General features: G+C 43.1%; 1 protein-coding gene across 7 annotated transcripts in view; it reads right to left on the bottom strand.

The window, feature by feature from the left end:
* Positions 1 to 691: 691 nt before the first annotated feature.
* The window catches only part of LOC115795936 (ADAMTS-like protein 2), a 50,630-nt gene continuing 31,796 nt past the window's right edge, over positions 692 to 19,525 (bottom strand). For 3 of the 7 annotated variants that reach the window (XM_030752081.1, XM_030752087.1, XM_030752088.1), the window contains 12 exons: positions 17,839 to 18,014; positions 17,389 to 17,755; positions 17,114 to 17,185; positions 12,908 to 13,154; positions 12,501 to 12,601; positions 7,619 to 7,745; positions 4,818 to 5,031; positions 4,356 to 4,511; positions 3,980 to 4,150; positions 3,726 to 3,902; positions 3,461 to 3,614; positions 692 to 3,362 (listed from right to left, as the gene is read on the bottom strand). In XM_030752081.1, coding sequence (XP_030607941.1) covers positions 3,223 to 3,362; positions 3,461 to 3,614; positions 3,726 to 3,902; positions 3,980 to 4,150; positions 4,356 to 4,511; positions 4,818 to 5,031; positions 7,619 to 7,745; positions 12,501 to 12,601; positions 12,908 to 13,154; positions 17,114 to 17,185; positions 17,389 to 17,755; positions 17,839 to 18,014 — 2,102 coding nt within the window. In that variant the 3' untranslated portion in view covers positions 692 to 3,222. Of the gene's footprint in view, positions 3,363 to 3,460; positions 3,615 to 3,725; positions 3,903 to 3,979; positions 4,151 to 4,355; positions 4,512 to 4,817; positions 5,032 to 7,618; positions 7,746 to 12,500; positions 12,602 to 12,907; positions 13,155 to 17,113; positions 17,186 to 17,388; positions 17,756 to 17,838; positions 18,015 to 19,525 lie in introns of those variants that run through there. The other 4 variants (XM_030752083.1, XM_030752082.1, XM_030752084.1 and 1 more) reach the window with 4 other exon arrangements.

Genomic DNA, 19,525 nt, shown 5'->3' with positions numbered 1-19,525 from the left:
AGGGGCACCTCCTACTGTTAATCATACTAAAAATAATTTCTGAATGTTGTGGCGTAGGAGGTCACGTTCCAGTGTTAACCAAACACCGAGCAGCTGGAGGGGTTTAATGAGGAGACAACAGTACTGAAAGGTGACGAAGTTGCACACAGTTACACTGAATAAAATTCAGAATAAAAATCATTTCGGGTTCAAACAATAGTGGAAAAAGGTACAGAAAGTCTATAAAATATAGAACTGTTGGTTCTAAACCGTTTAATGCAGAAATACTACAAACTCCACCTGTAAACAGTATCCAAGGATTCATGGAATAAATGCTGGAATCCCCAGGATGTTGTAACTGAAACGTGTATGTGTGTTGGTCATGTCATGTCTTTTAGCCACACACACACACACACACAACTGTGCTGAATAAACTGTTATATGACCTGAGTGCTGTCTCCTTTTGTAGCTTTAAACACTTGTATTAATCAAAAACTGTACTGCAGTATTTTATATTTTAGTACCAGCTTTTGTTTTTTTTTTTTGTTTTTTTACAATTTCCTGTGTGGTGAATAAACACAGATGATAATCCGTGACTTATTTTTAAACTGTATTATTGTATGAAGGACTCATAACTACACATGTGACTAAAAAGACGCAGGAAGCAGTGAATCAAACACAAAAACAACTCTTTAATTCTTTAAGTGGGATACAGTACAAATGGTCAGAGCAGCAGCAGCAGCTCTGCGGGCAGTGTAACATCAGGTAAACGAGGCTTTGGGAGACAATCATGAGAACAGTGTACGAAGAAGATGAGAGTTTGGCCCTGGCGGCCAGGCTGGTACGACTAACACGCTCCTCCTCACCCTGTTCTGTTTGACAGCACCACTGATGAGTTTGCACTTGGTTGCTGTGGTCTGAAATACCTGCTTTACATTTTCACTTGCTCGCTGTCACAATTCTTTGAGGAAAACTGTTCAGAAATTCAATCGATTCCTTACCAGTCAACTTGGATTATTTTAAATCATTTAAAGAAACCTGCTTATACCAGCTTCAGTTTATCCACTGACTGGGCCCAAACGTTGAGGCAAACAACACCAAAGCCTTATTTACAGGGTACAGTATGATACAGCATGATACGGCCTGCGAGCTAAAGAATCACCAGTTAGATTAGATTCAACTCATTGTCATTGTGCACACAAGGCACACAACGAAACGAGCGTCCCAGTTCACTCATCCAGAGACGAGCATCTGCGGTCATGCAGCCAGAGACCGGCGCTACCGTTTAAATAGGCAATGTGGTTTAAGTGTCTTGCCCAAGGACACGCCGGGACATAATTTCATTGTATGTCTTGACGTATAATGACAAATCTTGAAATTCTTGGACAGGGGCTCGAACCGGCAGCCCTCCAGCTGCAAGGCGCCTACCCACTGTGCCACTGCCACTAGTTAGGAAAAAGTCTTCAGAGATGCGGCGCAGTTCTTTGTGCTGAGCAAACACAAACAACTGGAGTACAGTTCAGATGAAACTGTTGAAAAATGTGTGTGTGTGTGTGTGTGTGTGTGTGTGTGTGTGTGTGTGTTCATATAACATTCTGACTTTACATCTAAAAAACAATTATATGGACGCTCTTCCCCACAATTCCATTTAGTTTAATTTCCAAAAGTTGCTTTGCCACATAAAAGTATCCAGAACTTCATCCTAGGAACCTTTCTAAGGAACTAAAAGGTACTTTCAAAATATTGATCGTGTGTGTTTTCACTGCAGTCTCAAAAACCACAAAGATTAGACAATTGAATCTGCTGACAGAGTAAAAACAGAACTAACTCCTCCACTTCAGTCCACTGGGTGCATTACTGCAGAGTGCTGCGTCTTTATAAAGTGAGGGACGGGCGACACTGCAACAAATGTAAGACTGAAGGATTTGGTTTATGCAGCCGATGCAGGTGAGCAGTCCTCTCTCTAAAAAAAAAAAAAAAAAAGGAGAAAAGACAAAAACAGAAGTGCACAGGCTGAATGCTGATTGGTTGAAAAGTGGGCTGTGACAGGAATGAGAGGGACAGTGGAGGAGTGCAAAGACTAAAACACTGCATGAAAAGCACATCCAGGCTGCAGTGGACACTTCTGATACTTTCTAACATTCGGTTTCACTTCACTGTGTCGTGGCTTCAGTCTTCACTGTGACAAGCTGAAGGACCATCAACACACACAGGTTGATCCACATATGTTTACACTGCACTGCCACCTGGTGGTGTCGACAATGATCCTGTGCACAGCTTTGCAGACTAACGCACAACCAGCGCCTGCAGTGAACCTCTGGGGTGCAAAAATGATGTTCATTGTTATAAACTGCAGCTCCTCTAGGAGACGCTTGAGACTGGCTCCAAGAGAGTCTGATTGGACTCCTGGATTCCTGCAGTGGAAATCTGTCTGACTTCATGTAGCTGTAGTCAGAAGTGGCAGTAAGCTAGTTTTTATGTGCCATACGTGAGTTTAATATTGGGCTGTTATAGGGCTTCCCTTTAAGCTCAATCAAACGCAGTTTGATTTGAAGACCAGACTGAGTCGTGTTATGGATCAGAACATTGGTCAGGATGAAGTAAACACTAAAGCAGTGGGGAAAAGGAAGCGTGTAGTCCATCATGGCGGCAGTAGAACAACCTGCTGAAACTCTCTGTAAGGGTTGGAGTGTGTAACAGGACAGAGCCGGGTTGGTGAGGCTCAGCCACACTTGTTCCCTCTCGTCTGCTGCCACAATGACGGCAGCTGCTTTAAGGCTTTCGTGTGGTTTGGACGCAGCTTCTTTAGCACCTTGAATACACATTTGAATACACTTGGAGTGGCAGACAGTAAAGACATCATTGTTAATCCAAACACTGTTTTCCTCCTTCCACCAACTTTGAGCCTTAAAGTTAGTCTACCTTCACATTGTTGGGGGGGCACTAAAAGGATCTGGTAGCACACATAGTCGGGACTTGACTTTGACATTATGTCAGGAAGGATGAAGGGAGGAGAAGTCATACTGCTAATACTTCCTACAATAACAAGAAGGAGTAAAAAAAGAAGAATGCTGACAAGATAAAAAGTCATTGAGTGACCACAAGTTGACCTTTGACATCAGTGATTGGGTAAAAGAAATAAGGCTAATGTTGATTAGCCAGCTTTGTGCAGCACCAATAAAAACACACTGTGACCTTTGGTACCAGTGGGTGGTGTTGAGGTGAGAGGTTGCAGTTAAGACTTCAGGGTCTCGGTGCCTTACAGGACTGGCAGCAGGCCTTTCTGTAGTACCAGTGGGAACACAGTTTCACCTTCAGGACCAGGGCGCAGTTGGCCGTTGGCTTGTCTTGGCAGGCGTCTGCTGCTACAGCAGCTGCTGCTGCTGGATAAGCACATGGACAGCACATGAGATCCTGTTAGGAAAACACATCCTCACATTGGAGCATCTCAACGTCACTTCATCATCTGCTGTTTGTATACCTGGTGCTTCTGTTGGACAGCTCTGGATTTCACAGCTCTGCTTGGCCTCTGGCTTGAGGGCCGAGTCACAGCTCTGGCCCCTGGTTACCAACTCCTCCCCCTGGTAACACTTGACTTCTCGAACCTGGACACCTCGCCCACAGGTCTTACTGCACTGAGGGGAGGGAAAACTTGCAAACTGTAAAGTGTCTTGAGGCAGATTTGTGATTTGAATCTTGACATCGCTGTGATTGTCTGCTGGCTGGTTGATGGCAGTTATACTGACCTGAGACCAGGATGTGGTGAACCACTTGGAGCAGGGCCTCTGGAAGCAGGAGGAGCTGTTCTGCAGTTTGTTGCTTTGGTCACAGCTGCTGTCTGGAAACTCTTTGAACACACCTCCTTCCAGGCCGGCACACACCACCTGACGCTGCCGCACACCACGCCCGCAGGTGGCGTTACACTGAAACAGACACAAAACAAAGTGCATAGAATATTTATGCAGTGCTAAAATGTGATGTGCTGTCACAGACGTCTAACCTGTTGCCACTCCTGTTCAACCCAGTGGGGGGCACAGTCTCGGTCGCCACAGGGATAGATGGCCAACGGACGCAGCGACTGGTCACACTGCCCGTCTGACATCACAAGTCCACCTGATGAACGGCAGGTCACAGCACGCACCATCCTTCCCTCCCCACACACACCTGAGCACTGGCAGAGCACACAGACATTTTCAGACAAACGAGATGCACAAGAAATTTACAGACAGGTAGAGGGAGACGTAACCTGCGGTTCTGAACCATGATGCTGGTGGAAAATCAAATCTGAGGCTTTAAAATAGTCGTCCACAAACCAATGACATCATAGCAGCTGCATCCATGTGTTTCACAGTCTGTGGTGTGCACAGTAAACTCACAGGTCCCCAATCAGAAACCGTCCATCGTCTGTCACAAGGCGGGCCTTCACATTCTTGGCTCTCTATTGGCCGAGAGGACTCGTTACACAGTCTCCTTTCCATAGAGCAGCGAACGTCTCGAGTGCGGACGCCCTGAGAGCCGCAACGTGCTGAGCACTAACACACACATACACACACATACACACACACACTTCTTTTTAAATCAGAAAATATCCCTCAACATACAAATTACCACTGCTGACGTGTCCCTTTGCTAAAGGTTGTCAAATATTTTTATAGTCTGTTTACAATATATATTTATAATGATGTTTATTTATTTGTATTTATAGCTAAAGTTTGTGTGCAAAGATTTAGCAGTAAAAAGGCTCGAAGCATGGAACACCACAGACTCCATTCCTGTTGTAACGCTTCACTGAATGAAAACTGCACCTACAAAACACATTGATGGACGAGTGCTCCTACCTCTGACCACTCCGACACCTCCCACTGAGGGCCGCAGCTCTGTCCATGGCACACCTTTCTACTAGCTGGTTTGTGGAGGTCATGAGATAGACAAAGCGAATCGTAAACAGAGGAGTCGAGACCAGGAGACAGCATCTTCCAGCAGCGGACGGTACGATACTGAACACCCTCGCCACACGTTCGAGAGCACGCGCTCCAGCCACTAGTCTCCCATCTGAAAAGGAAGCAGCAATGCGGTGTAGTTATTAAGTTCTTCAGTGAAATGTAAAACATCGCCTCTCACCCTCTGACAGCTGGGATAGGCTATCTGGTGTGCAGTCATGTTCCCACAAAGTTGGGAACATGAAATTGTCCCAAATGTCTTGATATGCTGAAGCATTAAGAGTTCCTTTCACTGGAACTAAGAGGCCGAGCCCAACTCCTGAAAGACACCCCCACACCACAACCCCCCCTCCACCAAACTTTACACTTGGCACAATGCAGTCAGACAGGTATCGTTCTCCAGGCAACCACCAAACCCAGACTCCTCCATCAGACTGCCAGATGGAGAAGTGCGATTCATCGCTCCAGAGAACACGTCTCCACTGCTCTAGAGTCCAGTGGCAGCGTGCTTTACACCACTGCGTCCAGCACTTTGCATTGTGTCTGATGATGTAAGGCTTGGATGCAGCTGCTCGGCCATGGAAACCCATTAATGAAGCTCTCTACACACTGTTCTTCAGCTAATCTGAAGGCCACATGAAGTTTGGAGGTCTGTAATGATTGACTCTGCAGAAAGTTGGTGACCTCTGTGCATTATGACCCTCAGCATCCACTGACCTCGCTCTGTGTCTGCGGTTGCTGCCGTTCCCAATCACTTCTGCTTTCTTATAATCCCACTAACAGCCGACTGTGATATTTAGTAAAGAGTAAAGACTTGTTACACAGGTATCATCCTATCACGGTACCACGCTGGAACTCTCTGAACCCATTCTTTCACTAATGTTTGTAGGAGCAGTCTGCATGCCTAGATGCTTGGCTTATACACCTGTGGCCGTGGAAGAGACTGGAACACCTGAATTCAATGATTTGGATGGATGACTGAATACTTTTGACAGTATATTAAGATGCATTACGTAGATTTTTATCCATTTTTTATGGTGTTAGTTGCAACCAAAGCAATGCTACTAAATCTCTAATACGCTGTTTCTGTTGCACAGAACGCTTTGGTTCTAGTATCCTCAGGTGGTTTCCATGGTAGCATGGTGCTGGAGATAAACAGTTTGCGTTCCCGATCATCACGGGATTTCTTTTGTTTTGTTTGGGGTTATCAATGTCAAAAACATTCAAATCTATTATACGGTGGCCCTGAAAGGTCAAACTCACTGGAACTTAACCCTTTATAGGGCATTCATTGAAATAATTTGGAACTGCAGGACGGGCGTCAAATATAAAGTGTGTGGAAATGCTGCAACAGCACACAAAACACAACAGAAGTCCAATAAAACACAACAGAAATTGAAAAAAAACTCAGAAAACAACAGTTGTGGAAGTGAGAAGCTAACAGTTAACGTCTAATAGCAAACATGTCTCTGCAGTATGAATGATGCAATTAAAACACACATTAACGCGCATCTTTTTACTCCTCCACAACACAGATGAATGCTCAGTGCGATCCTTCCTATGTTTTGGTTTCTGTCTCTTCCACAGCTGCTTCATCACATTAAGGTCTCCCCAAAAACATCCACTGTGTGTCGTGAGATTTTGTTTTTGTCTACTTCCGTTGTGTTTTCTGTGTTTTTGCAGCATTTTTCTATTTGCTGGTGTTTTCAAAAGCTGTAGTACGTTTGACCTCTAAGGGCCACTGTAGTATGCAGCCATTCAGGAGGGGCTCAGAGTAGAGCCGCTGCTCCTCCACACTGAAAGGAGCCAGATGAGGTGGTTTGGGCATCTGACCAGGAGGCCTCCTGGGTGAGGTGTTCTGGGCATGTCCTACTGGGAGGAGGCCCCCGAGCTGACCCCGGACACGCTGGAGAGATTACATCTCTCGGCTAGCCTGGGAATGCCTTGAAATCCCCCCGGATGAGGTGGTGGAGGTGGTTGGGGAGAGGGAGGTCAGGGCCTCTCTGTTTAGGCTGCTACCCCCCGTGACCCGGCCCCGGATAAGCAGCAGAAAATTGATGGATGGATAAAAATTAGCAGTTAATGCAATAATACAATTAGGTAAGATTTTTAGCACAACATGGGAAATGCTGCTTTATATAAAAAGTTATTAATGCAAAACTCAATTTTTAACATTTTATCAATTTGACAATAAAGGATGTTCGGTTTCTCGCTGAAGTCTCAAGACACTAAAATTTGACTGCTTTCCTGGTTGTTTGGTAGTAATTTAACTGAATTATTTAGGTGTTCCCTAAAGACTTACTAAATTTGGGTAATACAGCAGGATTCAAACATGTGTCTCTTCTGTGCATTGAAAGTTGGTTTACAATATCAGAGGGTGTCAGGCATCACCTGAAATCAAGCGTAGTGCTCAGGCAGGTCATGAAGTCAAGCTCAATCACTGCAGATCAGCTGATCTCAGAGTCCGCCCACATCAGCTGATGTCCAACTGGGAAATATTATGTAGAGGCTGCTTTTTAAGCCTCTTAAATAGTGGGCTTTGGCTAAGATCTGCAAGCTGCTTTGTAACCCTCGTCTACCTCAGAGGTCCTTACTGAAAATGATTAATTTTTCTAATTAATCAGCATTTCCATTTACAAATAAAATTGTGTTAAATGTTGTGTATTTTTTTCAGTCGATCTACAAAGTTAGATGAGTACCGTGGAGGACATTCCTTTCCGGTACAGAGTTCATGTGTGGGCTCTGGTCTGGTCAGAGAGTCACAGTGATGGTCATCCACTTCAGTGCCATCATACTGGATACACAGGGCATACGTGGTGGTGATACCTAGGAAGAGACACAGCGTTCACAGTGTACTCAACAGCCCAGAGATGTGTCACCAAATTAAAATCTGTGCAAATTAGATTACAAGGTGCAGTCAAAAAGATATGCAACTTTATTTTGCACTTTAAATGCAATCACATTCCCACTTAAAGGTACCCTCCATGCATACCTCCTCTCCTTTTCCATCACGGCTGCCATTTTTAGACTGCTTCTTTGCAGTCCCATTCTGACCCCTTCCACATTTGTGATGAATTCTGGATCTCCGCTCATTTGTCAAAACAACAATCCTTCTACTTGACTTTCATTTTGAGGAGAGGACAAAGTTGAAGGGGTCAAATCTGGAGAGTAGGGACTGTGAGGAGTGAAGATTCTGTTGGTGTGGTAGATAGAAATTCATGTGATATGAATGCTTTAGCAGCAAGCACACAACGGCACGCACCAGAGTTCGGATAATCTTGAATGTTGTTCCTGAGATACGTGCAGTGGTACAGTAGAGCTCTTACTGTGGAGGACAAATTCAAGGTGTAAAAATGTAGAAAAATGATGAATATGTTCCTGGTCGCACTCCTGACCTGATATGGTGTCTTTTGGAAACTGAACAGCTGCACTGTGCTCTCTGCATGTGCTTGGACAGAGTGGTTAAAATGGGACTTCCAGATAGAGACTGAAAATTAGCAGCTGAGCTGGGAACAGTGCAGCACTCCATGAGCAGAAAACCTTGAAGTTGTGTGTCTTGCTGTTGTTTTCTTGCTCTGCTCACATGATGTATAGTGTGGGTGGGGTGCTGCTGACTCCAACTGAGGAGGCGGTGGAAGGAATAGTCCAAAGACCTCCTAATCCCACTGACACATCTTGTAGAGGAAGCCGAGTCTGACGATGAGGGTGACAACTTGCCCATCACTGGGGGAGAGGTCACTGAGGTAGTTAAACAACTCCTTGGTGGGAGGGCCCCTAGAGTGGATAAAATTCGTCCTACCTAAGTTCCTTAAAATGTGTGTCAGTGCCTCTGGATTGGCAGACTGGGGTGGTGGTTCCCATCTTTAAGAAGGGAGACCAGAGGGTGTGCTGTAACTATGGGGGGAAATCACACTACTCAGCCACCTTGGGAAGGTGCTGGAAAAGAGAGTTTGTCCGTTAGTCGAACCCGGGATTCAGGAGGAACAGTGAGGTTTTTGTTCTGGTTGGGGAACACTGCACCAGCTCCTTATCCTCTCAAGGATGTTCAAGTGTGTGTCTGCATGTGTTTTGTGGACTTGGAGAAGACATCTGACCGCATCCCTCGTGGTATCCTGTGGGGGTTGCTTTGGGAGTGTGGGGTGTCTGGCCCATTGTTGTAAGCCATTCTGCCCAACCGTTGCAAAAGCTTGGTCTGGCATTGCCAGGAAAACGTTAGTCTTGTTTCTGGTGGATGTTGGACTGCACCAGGGCTGCCTTCTGTCACCTATTCTGATCATAATTTTTATGGACATAATTTCTAGGTGGAGCCAAGTGGCAGAAGCCTTCTGCCTTGGTGGCCTCGGAATCTCATCTGTTTCTTGCAGATGCTTCTTGTGGTTCTGTTGGCGTCATCAGGTGGTGGCCTCCAGCTCGCACTGGAGCAGTCTGCACCCGAGTGTGAAGTGGCTGGAATGAGAATTAGAACCTCCAACTCTGAGGCCGTAGTCCTCAGTCGGGAAATTATTATTGTATGTATTATTGTAGGGTCTTCCCCTTACAATATAAAGCGACTGTTGTTGTGATTTGGTGCTATATAAATAGAATTAAATTTAATTCAATTCAGTTGACTTAAAAAAAGGGTGGAGTGTCTACGCCAGGTCAGGGATGAGTTGCTCTTCCAAGTGGAGAAGTTTAAGTATCCCATGATCTGGTTCACGAGTGAGGGGAGCAGGGATACTGACGGACGGATTGGGGCAGCAGCTGCAGTCAATCGGATGCTCCCCCAGTCCGTCGTGGTGAAGAGAGAGCTGAGCGTAAAAGCAAAGGTGGCAATTTACCGGTCAGCCTACACCCCTACCCTCACGTATGGTCACCGGCTTCGGGTAGTTAACAAAAGAATGTGACTGGAGAGACAAGCAGTGGAAAGGTGGCTGGCCTGATTAGGATGCCTCCTGGGTGAGGTGTTCTGGACATGTCCTGCCAGTAGAAGGCCCCCCTGGGTAGACCCAGGATACGATGGAGAGATTATGTCTCTCGGCTGGCCCACTTATCTGGGGTAACATCAGGGTGGTGGAAAAAACATGTTTCTTCAAGGACAGCTTGTATTTATATATTCATGTCCAGATGTTCTTCACAGCTATTCTTTTTAGATTGCTCTCTGGAACTTCTGTGCTGCCCTCTTGCCCAGTACATTCTATGATTTCACCACAAACAGCAAAAAATGAGCTTCTGCTTCAAGCTGAGCCAAATTTCATCTGCAGGTTACTCGCTTTCATGAGAGCTGGGTCTCCAGATATGATCGAGCAGTTTTCAGCAGTTTCCAAGCCCAGTGCATCACTGTGTTGTGCACCATGAATATGTCCATTCTTAGTTCTACTGTACCATCCTGACTTCACTGGAACTGTGAAGTCACTGTGGCAACACTGAGTGCACTGAAATGCAGGAGTTTTTGGCCACACCAACAAATTCACTCACCACCTGCCCTGTTCACTAGATTTGACTTCATCCTCAGCCTGGCAATATAAATCAGGCTGAAAGTGTAGTGAAGTGTTAAAAACAATAAAAAGTCTCCACCACAACCCTTCTCCATGATTTCTGATCTATTTATTTTTTACTGGTTCTTCCTTTAACACCTCTCTGCAGTTTCTCGCAGTAGTAGTTATCAATTAAACGTGGAATATTAAGCATTCCTGTTAGTAAATGGCTTAATAATTGATCAACATTTATTCTGCCTTACAGAGACCTGGTTACAACAGGATGAATGTATTAGCTTAAATGAGTCAACACCCAAGAGTCATACTGTTAGAATCCTTGAAGCAAGAAGGAGGAGTGGCAGCAATCTTCCACTCCAGCTTAGTAATCAACCAAAAACCCCAAAAGCCTTGTCCACCCAATTAAAAAATATATAATAATAATAATAATAAAATTATATCTATCATCCACCTGGTCCTTAATCCAAATATCTATCCATCTGTCTGATTTCTCAGACTTTTTATCTGATTTAATGCTCAGTCCTGATAAAAATAATAACTGTAGATGATTTTAACATTCATATCGATCAGGGATCCTCAAATCCAGGCCTCGAGGTCTGGTGTCCTGCAGGTTTCAGATGTGTCCCTGATCCAACACACCTGAATCAAATGGCTGAATTACCTCTTCAGTATGCAGTCAGTCCTGCTAATGACTTCTATATTTGACTCAGGTGTGTTGAAGCAGAGACACCGGGCCACGAGGCCTGGATGTGAGGATCCCTGATATAGATGCTGAAAATGCCTCAACACCTCATTTAATTTTTTTTATTGGACTCAGTTGGCTTCTCTCTAAATGTAAATGAGCCCACCACATTAATCACACTCTGGATCTTGTCCTGACATATGGCATACAAACTGAACATTTAACAGTATTCCCTGAAAATCCTCTTTTGTCTGACCATTTTTTTGATAACATTTAATTTTACAATAATGGATTTCACAGCACTGGACAATAAAACTGAGGTTATTGTACTTGGTCCTAAAAATCTTACAAACATGATGTGTAACCAAATATTTACTTCAGATGACATTACCACCTCGCTGCAGTACTGGCAGGGACCAGAAAGAGATAATATTTCCCCCATATTAACTTCTCTTCAGTGGCTCGTTAAATTCAAAACTGAATTCAAGAACATTCTCCTCACATACAAAATCTTGAATAATCAGGCTCTGTCATAACTTAAAGACCTCAGAGTACACCATTAACCTAACAGAGCACTTCACTCTCAGGCTATCAGGCACCTCTGCCATGATGAGGCTTAAATCTTTTCTTTTTGATAAAGCTTATAGTTAGGGCTGGATCAGGTGACCCTGAACCATCCCTTAGTTATGCTGTGATAGGCTTAGGCTGCTGGAGGGCTTCCCATGATGCACCGAGCATTTCTTCTTCACTCAGCTCTTTTTCACTCCTTGTGTACTTATACATTGTTGCATTTAATCATTAGTAATTAAGCTCTGACTCTTCTGGCCTGTCTCTCTCTGCTCTCGTCTCTTTCTCCTCACCCCAACCGGCTGCAGAAGGTGGCTGCCCCTCCATGAGTCGCATTTCTTCCTGTTAGACGGGAGTTTTTCCTTCCCACTGTTGCCAAATGCTTGTTCATATGGGGCTGTGTGACTGTTGGGGTTTCTTTCTAATATTGTAGGATCTTTACCTTACAATATAAAAGCACCTTGAGGCAACCGTTGTGAATTGTCACTATATAAATAAAACTATATTGAATTCTTCCTCCTAACTTTTTAATCTTACTAGTTTCACTTCATCAGTGTGGATTATTAAACGAGGAAATGAAATGATGAGAAAAAAACTAAATCTACAACACAGTGAAGTTTCTTAAGTGTCAGTGAATTCTAGGTAACAGAGTGAAGTATATAGTGTTGCTATAATTACCTGCAGTTTAATATACTGAGATTTTTAACAATGGTCTGATCTGTCCTGACTTACAGCACCAGCCAATCAGACAAATATTTTACTTGGCTTTGGGAGAGAAACGTTCTCAAGATGCAGTATCAGATAAAAGCTGAAGAAATGTGGGTGGGCGCATAATGGTGGACTTTGTTTTCAAGTGTTTACCTGTTGTACAGGTTGAACTGCACGGAGCATAAGCAGAAACCTTCCAGCGATACCCGTCTGCCAGACCGATATGTGGCTCCAGACCTACATCAAAGTTGTTGCTACAGGGAAGCAGAGACACAGGCAGGAGGGCAGATTTATGAAACCTGGTATTTTCATTTTATGAAAACCCACTAATAAAAAAATCCCTTAATTTATATTAAAATTGAGGCTAACATCTAAAACCACAGACAAGTCTCTACACAGTGTGGTGATGAGATCAGAATGAAGATCTGTCTAGAGATAATTGTATGTGAAGTAGTGCTTATCATAAATTATGATTACAGAATAAATGAAGAATACTAAGCCCTGAGGTTTGAAGCCGTTGAACAGCATACGGCATAATGCACAATACAGCTTCGTCGTACCTCTCTGTGTTGGCTGCCTGGACCTCTAACACTTGCTGCAGCTCTACCAGGATGGCAGTGTGTCCTCCACTGTCTGTTTCAGAGTGTGTGTCTGCAGCAGCCACTGTTTCCACACGGGTATCTGCTTGAGAAGGCTGATCGGTGAGTGTGTGTTTAGCTGAGTGTGTGTTTGACCGTGTGTGGTTGTAATGTAAATCCTCCAGTAGCAGGTAAGGGGCTTCTTCTGCAGAATGAACACTCTGATCACCTGTGAACAGGCAACAAATGAAGGTGAGGTTTTCAAGTTTTTGTTTTAACCATAATCTGAGATACACTAAACATACACATGTATCAGCAAACTATAGAACTGTGCAGGTCTTGATCTTTTCCTCATTTCTTTATATTTTGTTAAATGGGAAATATTTAGAGCAGTTTATTGAAATGTGCAAACATACATGGAAATACAGCATAGAAGCCACAGACAGAGTTTATATGACTCTAAGGGGGGGGTGTGAATATTTATATGACCACATTTATTCCTTGCAGCTTGAACTCTGACGCAGCTTTCTTGTCATTTCTTTAAGTCGCCTTCAGGAATAGCTCTCCTGGCTTCTTGAATAGAATAGAATAGAACAGAATAGACCTTTATTGTCATTGTGCAAGTACAACGAAATTGTTTGCAATCCTTGGTGCGGAGTAAAAAAATAATACAATTAATTAATCACACACACACACACACGCCCACCCTATAACTGTTACACAGCTCCCTTAGCAGCATTTCAGCAGCTGAAACTACCAGAAATAGATGCAGCACCTCAAAAGGCTACCAGCAGCTTCTTGAGGAGTCTGAGAACATACAGCACTGTGGTTTTAGCACTCCAGGTGAGATCCTCCTCGATGGAGATGCCCAACCACACGCCACACAGTCTCCACTGATGAACAGGGGCTGAATGTCTGCTTTGTTCTTCCTCGCGAACTCAATGATGGTATTACTAGGGTGATAGGGGCTTCAGTCATGTGTGTACAAAGTGAAGAGGAGGGGGCTCAGTACCCAGCCCCGTGGAGAGCATGGGTGCCTACCCTGAGCCTCTGGTTGCGATCCAACAAGAAGTCCAGAATCTATCTGCAGATGGAGTCTGACAGACCAATGCCTGTTAGCTTGTGTATCAGCTTGTTTGGGAGTATGGTGTTGAATTCAGAAGAAAAATCCACAAACAGAATTCTGAAGTAGTTCCCTGGCTGCTCGAAACGCACCAGTGGAGGGTGGTGGCTACTGCGTCCTCTGTGGATGTCTTATTCTTGTAAGCAAACTGGTGTCTGTCTAGTGTTGATGGGAGGCAGGAAATGATGCGACTCTGGACCAGCTTCTCAACGCACTTTATGATTATTGTTTTTAGTGCCACTGGTCTGTAGTCCTTGAGCCTCACGTTGCTGCTTCTTAGGCAGAGAAACTATGATGAGGACTTCAGTGGACTGAAGACCAATTAAATATGTGGGTGAAGAATGACATCCCAGGGCTCTTCTTTGAATCTTGGCTGCCTTTTGGCAGGTGACTGTGGCTCAGGAGGTAGAGTGGATCACCTACCAATTGGAAGGTTGATGGTTTGCTTCCTGGCTCCTTCAGTCTACATGTGGAAGTATCCTTGGGTAAGACATTGAACCCTGAGTTTCCCCGATGCATCCATCAGAGTACATGTGTGAATGTTAGACACGGAGAAAAGTGCTTGTATGAATGTGTTTAGGTGAATGGGGGTGTGTGTAAAAAGGGCTTTGAATGCTCAGTTAGAATTGAAAGGGACTATGTATATGCAACAGTCCATTTACCATTTTGTTCTGGCAGGATGATCCCACACTGCTTCAGTCATGTTGAGGTCCAGACACAACATGGAACACCAAGACTGACGGTATTCCATATTATGTTTTTCTATCCAGGGATACCTTTACTGCTCTGGCAGTGTGTTTGGGACATTGTCATGTTGAAAAATGAAGCTGTTATGAAGCAGACACTTTCCACATGGTATTGTATGGCAGATCAAAATGTTGCGATATTTTTCTGTGTTCATAATTCTATCAATTGTGACAAGATCTCCAACACCACTGGCTGAAATGCAGCCCTAAAATATGACAGTGTTTTACAGATGGCAGTAAAACACGGCGGAGGCTGCAGTAACTCTCTCCTGACCTCCTCTCTACATAATGATGACAATTTGAATCAAAAATGTCAGATCTGGATTCATCACGCCACTGATTTCAGTTCTTGTAATTTGGCATACCTCAGCCTTTTTTCTTTCTTTCCCTTCCCTAAGAATGGCTTCTTGACAGCCACCACTGGCATCACTTCACTGAGGTTTCGATGAACAGTAAATGGATCAGCAGAAGGGTCAGATGTACTGTGTCGGGTCTGTGCTGCTTTTTTTTTTTCCTGTTTCTTACAGACATGACTTTCACACACTCTTCATCTGCTGTAGACATTTCTTAGGCCTGCCAATGCTACTTTTGTCCTCCACTTGTCCAGTTTACTTAATTTTTTAAGGCGATATATCAAGTTTTCAGCTAATAGCTCTTTGGGAATCAAGCTGCTGGTGCAAAAATACAATTTTATGCCTGTCAAACTGTGTTATCTTTGGCACTTTTTTATGTTATCTCTATCTTAAGGTCAATCCTTAAGATCCTTGACCCTCTCCCCTCAGGCAGGAGGCTACGGTCCATTCAGACCAGAACCTCCCGCCATAAGAACAGTTTCTTCCCGTCTGCTGTTGGACTCATGAACAATAACCCTAAGACTGTTACCACCACCGTCCACAAACACTGATGATGTTTATGCATCTGTCTGTTTGCACTGATCACTGCACTGTCATGTACATATTACTGGACTATAGTTTATATTCTTTTATCTTTACAGTCACTTTATTATGTCACTTTAGCATTCACCCGGTTTCTGCTTTGCACTAAATGATTATGATTTATCGTAATTATTCTCTGCACTGTATATTTTGTAATATTGTGTTATAGTTATAGTTTTCTAATATCTCTGTATATTTGTAATTTGTATTATTGTAACATTGTCTTATAGTGTTTCTATACTTATTTGTTTTCATGTACGCACAAAGTACCGCAGCAGTTTCCTAATGCTGTGAACCTGTTCACCCATATGGCAATAAAACCTTCTGATCTGATCTGATCCCTTCAGATAGGTGGCTTTAGATGCTTGAATGATTCATAATTCAGTGTTAGGTGGTTTAACAAACAAACAAACAAAAAACATTCCACTGAAAATGATCAGGTACAACGACTGGACAGTGAATGAGCTGCTAATCCAAAGAAAAACGCTGAATGACTTTCAGAAAGCCTGGAAAACTATTGTTCAGGACCACTTTAAAAAACACAAGAAAGTCTGGCTCCTTGGAAGCAAAATATGCAGAAATGAAATTTGCACAGTACTGTATACACACAGTACTGCATCTCAGGATCACATCACACAGTACATCGATAGTGTGAATGCCAGTCATGCTCCAGATCCTGATAGCCCGCATCAGTAACACATAATCTGAGCTTGAAATCTCAGACCATCTCTCCTGGTGGATGGGGGCTGGATGCATTTGGAAGTTACGTTTCACTGGAAGCTGATATTTACTTTTTAGCTAAGCAAAGAACATCGTCCTAGCCATTTCAGTCTCCAACCACTCATCACTGGTGCTGACTCATGATACTGTACAACAGAACTACTGCACCGCACCAAGTTTACACTAAGAAGTGTAAACAATTCTCTTAAAAGTCATCTGAGAAAATCTACTACTGTTCCTTCCATCCATTTTCAGCTTATTCATACAGGGCTGCCTTGGGGGGGGGGGGATAAAGGCAGCTGTCACTGGGTGCGAGGCAGGGTACACCCCAAACAGGCTACGGGGTTAGCACAGAGACAGACAACATTCACACCTACAGGCGATTTAGGATCACCAAATACCCTAACATGCATGTGTGTGGACTCTGGGAAGGAGCCAGAGAACAAAGAAAACTATTGCTTCTGATTCTGTGGTTCAGTAACAGTGCTAACCACTCCAGCACTGTGCTGGCCTTGTCTGTTATTATCTTGAAGTGCCTCCAGTGTACTATACTGTAAGATTTGAAGGGGGAAAAAAAAAACAGGAACAAATTTACATTTATGCATGATTTTCATTAGGAAATTCAACACAAAAGAAGTTTGAAGAAGGCTCGATTTGTCTTTGCTACCTGGGAACGAGAGCACCAGCGTGTTGTCATCATCAGCGGACGGCTCGTTAATTGAGTTGGAAGAGCTTCCTTAATAAAGAGAGCAACAAAAAGAGAGAAAGGAAAGACAATGACACAAATACTGTGGTTTAGACGTTTACAAAACATTAATCACACACTAGATTAACTGTCACAGACTGCCTCCTGACCTAGCACTGACACACTGTCAGCTGGAAGCTTTAGTAATACCAGTAAATTTCAGCTATTAGAAAAAAGATCAATCTGTCACTTACTGTAGCCAGATGGTGCTGGAGGTCCTTGTTCCTCCACATCATTGTGACTAAACACATGACTGACATCAGCTGGTCTGTACACCATTATGGCCACCGGTGCTGGTGGTGGGCTGGGTGTCCGGACCTTCCACAGCACTTCCTCCTCCTCCTCTTCTTCCTGCAGCTGGACATCTGAGTGGTCATCAACACTGTGATGGACAGACGCTGAGCCTCTGCTGTGGTTCATCAAGCTACTCTGATCCACATTTACATCATTATAGGTAAGGTTAAGACTGGAGTGGGCGGGGCCTGCAGTGATGGCATGAGACTTGAGTGGGATGGTATACTCGTAGGTGATGTGGGGGAGTTTCCCATTCAAGTTGTAGTACTGAAATGACATGTAACCTTATTACAGCAAAAATAATAAGCAGCCCTGTTCACAAAGTTTGTGTGTGTGTGTTTTTGTACTACCATAACATTAAGACCCTCCAGAGTGGGTCCCTGAGCAATGATGTATTCCAGCCCATCGGAGAACACACTGCTTGGACGGCGGTATTTGAACACTGTTCCTGCCACGTGGAAATTTTGAGGATTGTCAAATACTGTGTTTCCATTGAAGAAGAAATATCCCGCTTCATCTGACAGGGCTAGATAGGAGGGAAAACATCAGGCAGGTGGACTAAACAGTCAGTTTCAAAACTGGGTAAGAACTACAGTGTGTGTGTGTGTGTGTGTGTGTGTGTGTGTAAGTTTGTTTCTATGCAGGTTTGCTTTTCCTGCATTGCCAATGCCAATGCATGACAGATCACTGTATTTTTCTGTGTTGATGATTCCATTAATTGTGACAGGTTCTCTCAGAGCACTGGCTGAACTGCAGCCCCAAACTATGACAGAGCCCCTTCATGTTTTACAGATGGCTGCAGACACTCACTGTTCTTCCTCCATACAGACTAATAATGATTTGAACCAAAAATTTCAAATATGGCTTCTTGACTGCCACCCTTCCATTTCTAATGAGTCTTCAGCAAACAGCAGATGGATTAACTGAAGGAGCAGATCTCAGGTACTGTGTCAGGTCTTTGCTGATTTTTTTTCCTGTTTCTTAAGAACATGACTGCCACATACTGGTCAGCTGCTGTAGATCATTTTTTTGTCCTCAACTTGTCCAGTTTCCTCAAATTTTTTTAAGGACAAACTGCACAGCATGCTGAGATATGCCAAGTTTTTGGCTAACAGTAATTTGGGGAATCACCTTGTTAGCACAAAAATACTATTTTATGTCTGTCAAACTCAGTTCTCTTGGGCATTTTTCATAGATTCAACTAAAGAAATGTTGTGTTTTTGGTACAAAGTGGTGAATGATACAATTTAAAATTGGTTCTTTAAGTTTTATGTTATGTGTAGACACAGCACTGGTTCATCCCTTGAGTTAGGTGCATTTTTTATGCTTGAATAATTCATAGGTCAGTATTAAGTGGTTTAACAAAAAAAATTACAAATTCCAGAAAACAGAAAATGACAGAACAAGCAGCTAATCCCCAAAGAAAAAGTTCAGAAAGACCAGAGAACTATTGCTTAATTTAAAAATGAGAATGTTTGGCTCCTTGGAAGCAAATATAAAGACATGAGGGTTGACTCGAGACGTTTGTCTATATACTATATAGACTGTGAATCCAAAACAGCTGGAGCTTCTGGGTAGGTAGAAAACTATCAACTCAAGCCTTCAAAAAACAGGACCATATAAACCATCTTTACCATGCATGGTCAATACCCAAACATATGTACAAGGTGTGTCTATAATATAAGATATTATATATATATATATATATATATATATATATATATATATATATATATATATATATATATATATATATATATATATATATATATATATATTAGGGGTGGGACTCGATTAAAAAAATTAATCGAATTAATTACAAGCTTTGTAATTAATTAATCGAAATTAATCGCATTTTAATCGCATTTCAATATTTGACATGATAAATATTAATTTAAGTTTAGTTGATGAATGAATCAATATACATAAGCTTAATCTTCAAAATTTTGTTTATTTTCCCACCAGTCTACCACACAGACCAATGAAGGGCAGAAGCGCTCCTGTGATAAGCAAACTCCTGAAATTAAAGTTAAGCAT

The sequence above is a fragment of the Archocentrus centrarchus genome, chromosome 17, assembly GCF_007364275.1.
Source record: "Archocentrus centrarchus isolate MPI-CPG fArcCen1 chromosome 17, fArcCen1, whole genome shotgun sequence".
Classification (NCBI taxonomy): domain Eukaryota; kingdom Metazoa; phylum Chordata; class Actinopteri; order Cichliformes; family Cichlidae; genus Archocentrus; species Archocentrus centrarchus.
The sequence above is the reverse complement of the archived record's forward strand: the minus strand, read 5'-3'. Positions and strand labels throughout refer to the sequence as shown.